Below are 11,993 nucleotides of genomic sequence, written 5' to 3' on the forward strand. Positions count from 1 at the left end.
TATGCGCAGGAAATTTCAGCGAGCGAATTTGTGCTCGAAAACAACAAATTTAGTTGTTTTTAGCCTCAGAAGACATATAAGGCTAATACATAGCCTTTAGAAGCATGTAAGCGCAAAAGCCCCAATTTGTAGCATCAAAATTGCATGAAATTGAGCCACAAATGGTCATACATCGACAAAATTTGTCAAATGTGCGTAGATTGCATCAATTTGCACTTTCCCCAATGTAATCGCACCATAAAAACACTTGCAAAAACTTGCCCAAATCTGACATTTGCATAAAACATCTGTTTTTAGGGCTTTTTTTTTGGCAATTTCAATGTTTTCGGGTAGCAGGGACTTAGTAGAAGTATTCCCACACCTTAATACATCATTTGCAAAACCTATATTTTGCTGTCATAACCTGTAATTTCCTGTTTTTGACCTAATTTCAGCTTGTTTTGGGTCAATTTGGGTTGCCGGGAGCTCTCTAGTGTCCGGGGACGAGTCCTTTGGCGACGAAATTGCAAAATCTCGCGTGAAAGTTGACCTTCTTGGTTGAAATTCAGCGTTTACAGGTTTGGGAGCAAACCCTAATTGGGCTCTGATACCAGCTGATGAGCGCACGGCAGTGTGTGCAAGTGAAAGAGCACGCGAGGAAGTGCAGTGTGTGCAGAGAGGGGAGGCGAAGGCCAGCAGGGCAAGAAGCGCTAGCAGAAGAGAGAGGGCTCACGTTTTTGGGGAAAACTCAGTGAGTTTTGGGTTTTCCCACTTTTATTATAAGTGATCTTTAAAAAATGTATATTGAACCTGGACAAAGTATAAAAATGTACAAAAAGGGGTTATTTAGGCCTTTAACCCAACACTGTCGGCACGCGGACGGGATGTTGTCATTACACCGATCATTGGCAAACTTTGTTTGCAATGTTAGGGGTGTTTAGGGCACGAGGATTTCAACGTAATTCCCTTGGGAGGTTGTGACATCCTACTCGAATTCCCTTGGTACCACAAGAACAACGGCGTGGTTGACTATCGGGCGAGAAAGCGACTTGACAAATGAAGGGCACAAAGATTGTACTTGATGAACTTCAGTTTCTTTACTCGATTTTCTGTAGAGAACTGAATGCTGATTAAAGGTCGAATATGTTTTGACATGAATGAAGAACGCCATGATTTTTCTCCACACTCATGCCGATTGCTTTTCAGAGGGCTTGCCAAACGAGTCACCACCAGCTCGTCCTGAGGATCTGATACTTGGAAGCACACCACCGAACCGGCCACCTTATCGTGTGAGCCGAGCCCAGAACGAAGAAATTATGAACCAAGTGAAAGACCTCTTGGAAAAGGGTCTTGTCTAGCCTAGTACTTCACCGTACCGCTCTACAGTGTTGTTGGTTTGGAAGAAAGACGGATCCTGGAGAATGTGCATCGATTATAGAGCTCTCAACAAAATCACCATCAAGAACAAATTTCCGATTCCTAGGACCGATGATATACTTGACCGACTACAGGGATCCTCGTGCTTCAGCAGGATCGACTTGAAAAGTGGATATCATCAGATCCTAATCGCGCCGGAAGACGTCTACAAGACAACTTTTCGGACGACTTTTGGATTATTTGAGTTTTTGGTGATCCTTTTGGCCTAATCAATGCTCCTGCGACATTTAACCGGATGATGGACAGGATTTTTCGAGCGTACAGACTATTTGTTGACACTTTCTTTGATGGCATCATTGTTTTCTCCAAGGATGAGGCAGAACATAGAGAACATTTGCTTCAGGTCTTTCAGGCATTACGAGATCACAAGTTGGTGATTAATGCGAAGAAAAGTGAATTTTTTCTACCAGAGATACACTTTTTGGGACACATTGTGTCAGCAGCATGAGTGCTCCTGCTGCAGATGGACCCGGCCAAGATAGAGACTATCCGTGATTGGCCCGCTTTAAAGAATGTCTATGAAGTTATAAGCTTCTTTGGCTTGTGTTCGTACTACAGGCGGTTCATTAGAAAGTTTATAGAGGTTGCTTCCCCTTTGCATATCTTGACACAGAAAGGAGTCTCTTTCTCGTGGGGACCCACAGAGGTGACTGCCTTTCAAACATTGAAAGAGAAATTGAATACATGACTAGTTTTGACTTTGCCGGACTTGCAGAAGTCATTTGGTATATTGTGATGCTTGTGGTCGTAGTCTAGGTGCGGTCTTAATGCAAGAAGGCCATGTCATTGCCTATGAGAACCGATTGTTCTCAAGGCCGGAGTTGATAGCACAGATTTATGAGAAAGAGCTTTTGGTGGTTATCCATGCTTTTACTCAGTGGCGACATTACCTACGCGGAGTGGATTTTACTGTCTTCACAGACAATCAGAGTTTACGCTACTTCTTGTCACAGAAGCAGCTATCGAAAAAGCAGATGCGGTGGGCGAATATCTTGTCACAGTTTCACTTCCAGATTGTCCATGTGCAGGGACAAAAGAACTTGGTGGCAGATGCTTTGTCTCGGAAGCCGTTGGTTCTGGCTATTTCCGCGATACATTATAGAAGCTTCGAGGATATGGTCGTTCAGTGCGCCATAGATACAGATTTTGCAGATGTATTCAGTTGAATACAAAATGGGGAGGTAGTAGCGGAATATTCCATTCGGGATGGCTACTTGATGTAGAAAATGATGTTGTGCGTTACACAACCGTTGAGGGAAAAGGTTCTAACCAAATGCTATTGTCTACTTTTTATGGGACATCGCGGCATTGTTACCACCTTGAACGGTGTGGAGAGATACTTTTGTTTGGCCAAGACTCAAGAAGGGCGTGGACGATTCTGTATGCAGTTGCTTGGTATGCTAGAAGGTCAGGCTTTGACAGGCACGAAGCACAGGGATTGTTACAGCTTTTACCCTTACCGACTGCCCCTGGAAAAGTATTGCAATGGATTTCATTTTTGATCTCTCGAAAACACAACGTGGGCATGATTGTTTATTGCCCAGATATTCAGATTACATGGCATGCCTGAGACGAGTGTCTCCGCCAAAGACCCTAGATGCACGAGCTTGTTTTGGAAGGCTATTTGGGAGAACAGTGGCATGCGGTTGCAGTTCTCGTCATCATTCCACCCGTAGACTGACGGGCAATCAGAGATTGCTAATTCAGTGGTCTTGGATTTGTTGAAGTCTTCGTCTTTAGACTTTATGGGAAAAGGGTTTTTACCTTTGGTGGAATATGCCTACAAAAACACGATTAACTCTTTGATAGGGAAGGTGCCATTTGAGAATATTGAATTTGCTACGAAGGTTCCACCCTTTCTTAGCACGAAAGATAAGATTTTGAAGCCGACCAATTCATGAGGGACTTGGACTTGGTTCGGAAGGCTTTGGAGAAATCTCAGAAAAAGGCAGCAGATCGACATCGTCGCGATTTGAGATGGAAGGAGAACGATTGGGTGCTCTTACATTTTGGAAAGGCACACTAAGAAAGAAAAAGGGAAAGGAGCGGCTTTCTCAAAAGCTTAGCATGAGATACTATGGACCTTTCCAGTTTTTCCGAAAAGATAAATGATGTCTCCTTTGGATTGAAGCTGCCCGATACTTGGAGATTTCACAATGTTTTTCATGTGAGTCTCTTGAAGCCTTTTGAAGGCGATGTGCCCGATGATGGGGAGCCAGATGAGCAAACCGAATTGGAGGAAAACGAGCAGATACTCGTTTCAAAACAGATATTGGCACAGAAAGATAGAAAGATAAAAGGTAAAGCAATAAGATGGTTCTTAGTTAAATTCAAGACCTACCCCGCATTGGCTGCAAAGTGAATGGAGGAGGAGGACCTGGCAGATGCTCCTCAGCTTGTGAATTTTTACCTTGAAGCTTTTGGTTTAGCATAGTCTATTCCAAATGGAACCCCGAACTCATCTTGGCCGGATATCTGGTACAATGGGTATGCACAAGAGGGGAGTTACTCCGCTCCTTTGTCAAAGATGCCTAGATTTTTGATACTAGAGTCACTAATGTCTCTTTGAGCTTCAGGGATAGTGAGAGCTGACATTATTCTGCTGTAATGACTTTATGAACTGGAATTCCCGAACATGATACTGACATGTTCTTGACTTGTTTAAGTGCAGGAACTTATAGACGAAATGACTGCAGCATTTTGGTCTGAATGATCTCGATAGACATGGTTGCAACAGGGATTAGTCAATCGGGCATCTCTGAGGTCCTGAGTGGATCTATATGCGATTGCTAATTGCCTTGCCGATAAATCATGGTCTGAGATCCGAATGAATGTTGAATGTGATTTGTCATGTGATGTCCTGTGATGTCAAATGATGTCTTGTGATGTGACTGTCGATTTGGTACATGTGCTAGATGTGTGTTCCTAGTGCGTCGGTACTAACAGTCAATGTCTGCTAAGACAGTTTACGGCTTCTGTCTATTTTGCAGGCGTAATCGAGGGCGATTACAATGCTTTCAAGAGGGGGGTATGTCACAAATTGGTGACGTGTCATGCCTGGACATTGCGGGGCAGCAGAGGACACATCCACACATACACCCCGTGAAATGTTGACGTGGCTGTCTGGCTGAAATGCTGACGTGGCTGTGGCTGCAGATTTCCGGCTTTCACGTTGCTAGGGCTGACGTGGCTTGGCTGTACGGAATCCCGTGTTTTGTGGCGCCTTTTAGGCAGCAATACAACGTGCTTTTTCCTACGCATGCTGGCTGAAAAAGAACTTCTACGCAAAAAGCTTTATTTGAGTTGCTTTATTTTTCAAGCAAGTCTAGTGAGATGAATTGCTTTAATTAAAAGAGAGCTTTTGGGACAGCTTTTGGGGCTCTGCTTTTAGCATCCCTTGTAAACCTTTATAATAGTGGCTTGGGCTCCCACTTCTCAGAGCATCTGGACGCAGAGTCTGAGAGTGAGATCAGCCACTCCGTATACTTTGTGCAACAGATTAATACAAAAAGAAATACCGAAAGGGGCGCTAGTCTTTGGGGCCAATATCTCTAAGCACGGAACTCCGCCTGGCGAGTGTCGAATCAATTGTGAACTGTGAACTGTTTTGGAGTGAATTCTTGTGGTGTTGCGGTAGAATCTCGACTTGGAGTGTCCAAGTCAGTTACAACTTTAATGAAAAGCTTGCCTTCTCCTTTGTCTCATGTAGTGCGACGATTTGCTCTCGTGCATGGCTCTCTCCCCTTTGCACATATGGTAATGCCCCACTAGTTGGGCTACTCACATGATCATGTACAATTTTGAGTGTTTTATGTACGTTTGCCAAGGCAAGAGCCTTGTGAACAAGTACCAGATTAGCTAATTGCTAATCCCCCACATGTACGCACATTTCCATCTCTAAAGATTGCGAATTGGGAAAGGCAGCATTTCAACACGCTCAAGGCGTTGCAGGCAGGGCTGCATTTCACTAGCATCTCAAGACGTTGCTTCCTAGGCATTGCAGAAGAGGTGACTTGGCATTCACAGAGGCAGTTTCGCAAGCATCTCAAAACGCTGTGCTTCTTGGAGGTAGTTCTACAAGGCAGCGAGATCCTTTCATCTCAAAAGGTAACGCTGTTGAAGGTCCCCATGCAGCGCTATTGAGCTCGGCTGCATATCAAAACGCAACTGTTGAGCCCCGGCTATAGTAGTGAAGTCGATTATCATTTGAAAAGTATAATTAAACGCTGCCTTAGGGAGTTGGTAGCGCAGTAGGCACTGCAAGACACATCATCTAAAAATGCCTTCTTTGTGGTCAAAGCATATCAAAAGGCAAGCAGTAAAGGAACTTTTTTTTTGGCAATTTTCACAGCATCTCAAAACTTTGCTATAACATGGATGCAAAGGAAGATTGGGGGATTCTAAATATCTGACAGGACTTCAAAAATTGGCACAAACATCATACCATATATGTGCTGAAGGTTCTAGCAATTCAATGGTTTACATATGAGTTGTGCTCGAGAGAGGAGCCATGAAGTATGTTGTCATGCACGAAGACTTGCCTCAAGAACGTGGTATACGAATTCATCCTTGTTTAGTGTCCTAGATTTGTTATTGTTATGTTGTCAACACAATGATATATTTTCAGTCATAGTCTCTTTTACTTTATCTGTTGTTAGTCATGCTGCCATGATAAAAACTTGTACGGGTTAGACACTGCCACACATAAGTGGTAAGACCTCCCAAACATATTTGTTCTTAGCCCATTTTTATCCTGCTTCTCGGGAGGTTACTGGGTACACCTTAAACCCAAGGATTGGCAGTGAACCAAAAACTCCATTTATTGGTAGCTAATTTTTTGACCTACACCCTATCTGTTCAAGGGGGGGTTTTATCATCGCAGCAGGTTATGGATACACCAAAAATTCTTGATTGTGAGAGAACCTAAAACTCACGGTTGCTGAGTATACCAAAAACTCGAGGTATCATGAGAGTAATCTATCTAGTTCGCGGGCTTGAGGGGGGGATTGTTGGGTTCAAGCCCTCGTTCGATTGTTGGTGTCGGCGCATGGGATATTCCCCTTGAAGCGTGCAGATACTTTTAGCAATTTGCATGGCAAAACTCTTTTATATATTGTAAGCCTTTTTTTTTACAAAGAAATACAATCATACAAGCGTTGCTTTGTTTACAGTGTCAAATCTCTCTCTCCTCTCTCGTTCAATCCCTTCTGCTGTAGGCTCTCCTAAGCCATGGCTTGCCCTCGATGGCACCCACCATAGTTGACACCTAACACCGACATGCATACCAAAACCTTGCTTGGCATGTCCCATAATTCTTTGAATAGAGTGAGACTTTTGTTGCAGACAATACCATCTTTGGTAATCCATAGCAAAACCGCTCAATCTGGTCCTTCAAAGTGACCCTCCGAAATGAGGACACTGGCAGATAGGTATCCCAAAACCTCTGGTAGTAGTCATCCAAAGTGTCTTTCTTAGTCATTCTCAGATGATGCCAAGCCGTGATGATATATTCTTCCGTTATCCAAGCAGAAGTGAAAATTCTCATGAATTTTACCCACTTCCCAGGTGCTTCTTTGCGTAACAACAGAGTAGACTACCATGTCTATGTATTTCCTTTAAAGATGATACCGCCCTTCGCACCTTGGAGCGTTTTGAGAAAGGACCTCCCGGAAATGCGATATGAACTCAAGGGCTTGATGGGTGTCTTGATAGCCTGAAAACATGTCAAACTTGAGTGCTTGACCACCATCCTTGAACTCCTCGGTCCTCTTGTCCATTAGTTCACACTCTAAACTCCTAGCAGAGGATGAAGTCTCCTCCGTTGAACTGCTAGATGGCTGCCTATGCCTTCTAGACTTTTTCAAAAATCTGCTTCTCTTGCTTTTTATACTTTTCGCTTTTTCTCATTCTGTCTGGGACTAGAGGACGACGAATTGTCAGAACTCTATGAAGACAAAGAAAAATGACTCTACGAACATGCTTCTTGGATCTGCTTACCACCTCAAAAGCCGACCTTCGACCCAAATGACCGAGGAAATCTGTTGATTTCCTCTTCTTGCGAGAGTGCTTTAAGCTTTTCATTAGCTGGTTCATCTTCTTTTCAAGAGCTTTGTCAAGCTCTTTCTGCGAGTACAGTTTCTGCTTTTTTGCAGTTGGCTTTACTTTTTGATTCATTACCGTCTTGAGAGGAGAATCGACGACCTCTCGCCATCTTGAGTGAATCTCATCAAGCAGGTAATTCTTCAAGTGATTCACATATTTTGGATCTTTGGAGTACTTGACCAATCGTTTCACACACGTGTCTAACTTGTAGTCGACATTTGTCTTGAGAGGAGAATCCACTACCTGTCGCCAGTCTCATCAAGCGGATAATTCTTCAGGTGATTCACGTATTCCGGATCTTTGGAATTCTTGATCAACCGTTTCACACACGTGTCAACTTGCAACTGACGTCTGTACTTCGCTCTGTCGAGATTCCGTGCCGGAAATTTGCCAAATCTCCTGACTGCTCGGAAAATTTTCCAAAGTCTCCGTTGGTTCCCTTTGTTTCCATGCTGGGATTCAACTTTTCTTGATCTCCCCGGAGACCAAAGGTCGAAGGGGTGTTGTCTATGTTAGATTCTCCGCGAGAACCCATGTGTGCTGCAAAAAGGGTTTGATCCTCCATAGAAGAAGAATCTTCTGGGCTCTGATACCAGCGTTACAGGCTTGGACACTCCAGTGAGAAATCACTAGCAACACACGAGCAAAATATGCAAATAATTGAACTTGAGAGAGAGAGAGAGAGAGAGAGAGAGAGAGAGAGAGAGAGAGAGAGAGAGAGAGAGAGAGAGACGGCATGGCAAAGTTCCGTCCCCAAACGAACTGGCCCCAAAGACTGGCGTCCCTTTCGGTATTTCTTAATTATTACTTGGCCAAGGTGTAACTCCCAAGGGCCCAACTCTTTCCAAGACTCTGCGTCTAGATGGTCTCCGAGAAGTGGCCCTCCGGGCACTTTTAAACTTACATAGGATGCCTCAAAGTAGAGCCCAAAAGTATCAGATCAAAAAGCAGTCACACCCAAAAGCATCTCGTACCAAAAGCTCACACAAACTCTGCTAAAATATGCCTATGCAAAATGCGAAAATCCGTACAGCCTGTCACATCATCATTGTCAGCGCAATTTACGAAAATCAGCCTAGAGTTAAAGCTTTTGATATTTTTGGGTTTAGGCCCCACGGTTGATGCTTGTAAGTTCTTTCAAATTGGTAGGGTTAGGTTTTTATGAAAAATTCTAACCCCTTTATGTTTTAGGCCCACTTTTTGAGTTTAGTTTAGGTCTTCTTGTCCTCTTGGCTAGTTCTTCCCAGTTGGGCATGCCACGTCATCACTTTGTGACATTCCCCCCAATTGCACCGCTCTGAGGTGCAATTAGTGGAGGGAGGAGGGGGTAACTTAAAACAAGTTACTCCCTTTCCGTGTGGGGGTCCCATTACGAATGATACACTATGTATGGTTCTACCTTGGCTTGGTGTGATCTTGAAAATAATGTCCCGGGCTTTCTTGAGCTAACAGTCATTGATATTCGTAATTCTCCCCAAGTGAAGCCAGATGAGCTACAAGAGTGCCGAAGTGCCATTCCCCCCTCGGGGGGTCAACTCCACCTAAAAGGGGTTGGGAGGTGCAAACGGGTCCACACCACCAACCTCAGTGGACACCACCTGTGAGCCGACGCCCTTCCAAGCAGGTATGGCATTTCCTAGGGGAAAACCGTCGGGTTTCAAAGGCAGTTTAGTGAGGTGAGCGATAAGTTACCTGGAGGAGGCAACTCCAAAGGGAAGACCGAAGCAAGTCCCGTAGTACTTGGGCCTCTGAACAGAGGTACTTGGTCGCTGTCACGCCCAAATCAAGTTGGCGAAATGGGTCTTTCAATGGATTAGTCATGGCCCTAAGAGTGTAGATAATTCTGGATTCTCGTAGTCTAGAGGAAACTAGTGACAAAAGCGTGTGCCTTCAGTTTCTGGGAGCATAGTCCCGGTCGTTCTTCTTGTATACTTTTTTGGTGTATGAGGGGAGCAGCCGGGCGTGCCCTACCCGACTCCGAAAACAAAACAAAACAAAAAAATCATTGATATTCAAAATTTGTACCTCAAGCTGTCTTTCCGGCGATATGAAGGTGTAAAGGCCAAAATTTCTGTGCAAAGAATCTATCGTGCATCAAATGACAAGAATCATGAAAAATGTACGCTCATTTTTGCATCGTAGTAGGTTTATTTTCAATGTTTCTTCCTTTGGAATGTTCAAGTTAATGAGTAGTAAATTCAATACAAGTGGGGAGCTTAAAAGCCCATTTATTGTTTAACTTTGTAACAAATGTTTAGGTCTGCAGTGCCTCTAGTATTTTTACTCGTGCTTGACAAATATTAGCCTTTATCATGGTTGAGTATGCCCATCACCACCGGAGGGTGATAGAAACTCAGTTCGTTGGTTTTATAGAGTACGTCCAAAGCATGAATGACCTCTATACAAACGTGCACCTACTCTTAAGCGCCGACGACGTGAGTAGGGATGTCATAGTTGGCTGCTTCTGTTGTCCAAGCTATGCATGATAAAGGTGATAATCTTATTCTTCCTGTTTGGACAAGCAGCGAAGTTGAGGTTACGTGTTGTCAAGTTTGGATCTTTGTACGTCTTTGGTTATTTTCAGCCTCTTCTTTGTAGGTTTGTAGTAGTATTCATTTCTAGTATTTAGCTTACATCAGGACTTAATAAAATTTTCCTTTAGAAGATGTTGTGTGGAGTTTGATTTCTAGGATTAAGTCTTTGAGATGTCTTATCCTCGTTAGTTTAAAGTTGAGTACTTGTTTCAAGTTTTAGTTAAGTAAGTTGCTTCAACTTATTTTGCTTATGCCTTTTCTAAAAACATTTTTAAGTGAATAATGGTTTGTTTTGTCTAGTTTTGTTTAGTAGCAAATACAGGGTTTAGTTTTTCTTTTTTTCTTGTTTTCTTATGTCCCTTGCTTTTGTAGTTTTGTGAGTGTTTTATCCCCTCTTATAATTCGTGAGTTCAGACTATTGTGAACTTATGAAGGTATATTTGCTTTAATTCAACGTTTTTGTGGCGCATAGCATTGGAAAACGTTTTGCAGAATGCTGTTCTCTACTCATAAAACCTTTTTTAATTACATGGGAAGCATCAGAGCGTTTTCAAAATGCTGTGCATCTAACCTATCCATGTGGTATTCACATGGCAGCAGTCTATTGGCTCTAGGTTTTTCACTTCTTTTTTAACATGTCCTCCCCCCCCCCCAAAAACCCCTCTTTCTCACCTTCCCATGCACACCTAGTTCTGCTCCTTAAGGGCATGCTTATGTGGGATCTGTCAGAAGCCGAACGTCATTGAGAGCTCTCAACATTTCTTACCGTGTGTCCGCAGAGTGAGAAATGCTTACGAGAATCATACAAGCAACAGCCGAATATGAGTTACAATATAGTGCGACCTGGCGGCTTGACAAACAAAACGGGTGGCAAGAAACAAATACTATTTGAGCAGGGTAAGGGATTCTATTTTTTTTTTCTATTTTAAAAAGGGGGTCATTTTACCAAAATACCCCTGAAATTTACAGAAATTCCCTCTCAAAATTTGAAATTGTTCAAAAAGGCCCTTATTTTCACTGGATCAATACTCCAAATGGAATATCTTATGCAAGAATTGGTGCAATCCATCTGAAATTAAAATAAGGAAATTTCACAGTTTTGAGGGGATTTCTGCAAATTTCAGGAGTATTTTGGTAATTAAAAACATGGGCATCTTATTTTTTCTATCTTGATTCTCAACCCATGTTGGACACGTCAGAGCATTTTGTTTACGTTGCATGTACCATTTTCTACAGGTGACAAAGGCAGTGGTTTTATCACAAGAGAAGATGTGGCAACTGTTGTAATGGCTTGTATTGAGGGCAAATGTGCTGCAAATTCGACATTTGAGATCATTAATGGAGATAAAGACGGGGGGCTAGATGCTGCTAGTCTTGCTAGCCTTGTCTCCGACCAATAAGCACTGATTTTATATGATGCATTGTACCGTATAAATGATGCACATGTGCGACTTTGATTGTGTACATTATAACATGGTGCACCCGAAAAGTATGTAATGATGTGCTTGCAGCTGATGTACATATATTTATGTCTGGATGTAAATATTCTTCCTCGGCTGTACTTAACACACACTCACACACTCACACAAAACGTGTATGCATGTCCACTAGAGGTACATGTACTTGTATATCCATCCATGCATGCATACATACATACATGCCCATGTACAGAAGTACAAGTATGTAAATTAAATTGGCCCAGTAAGTGAACAGTGGGATGAGAAAAATTATGTAAAACACACCCACGGGAAAACCCAAGTGGTGCAGGTATTTAAGCAAAGAGCGGTAGAAAATAAGTAGCTATGTGTGCTACAAATGAAAGCCTCAGCTTAGTCGGCTATCAACACCAAATCTATAAATTGCAGTAAATTGCGGCTTCAAGATGACCAAACCTTTAACATGTCATCCTAGGGCACCTAGAGGAATATTGGCGAGCGACGT

The 11,993-nt window shown here is 42.9% G+C and overlaps 1 protein-coding gene across 2 annotated transcripts in view; it reads left to right on the forward strand.

Moving 5' to 3' along the window:
• LOC147463672 (uncharacterized protein At5g02240-like) overlaps positions 1-11,609 on the forward strand; it is a 60,576-nt gene extending 48,967 nt beyond the window's left edge. For both annotated transcript variants that reach the window (XM_086490116.1, XM_086490109.1), the window contains 2 exons: positions 10,832-10,949; positions 11,289-11,609. In XM_086490116.1, coding sequence (XP_086346242.1) covers positions 10,832-10,949; positions 11,289-11,452 — 282 coding nt within the window. In that variant the 3' untranslated portion in view covers positions 11,453-11,609. The remainder of the gene's footprint in view (positions 1-10,831; positions 10,950-11,288) is intronic.
• Positions 11,610-11,993: the final 384 nt, after the last annotated feature.

This window comes from Adiantum capillus-veneris, chromosome 2 (assembly GCF_014529385.1).
Source record: "Adiantum capillus-veneris isolate H3 chromosome 2, ASM1452938v2, whole genome shotgun sequence".
NCBI classification, from domain to species: Eukaryota; Viridiplantae; Streptophyta; class Polypodiopsida; order Polypodiales; family Pteridaceae; genus Adiantum; species Adiantum capillus-veneris.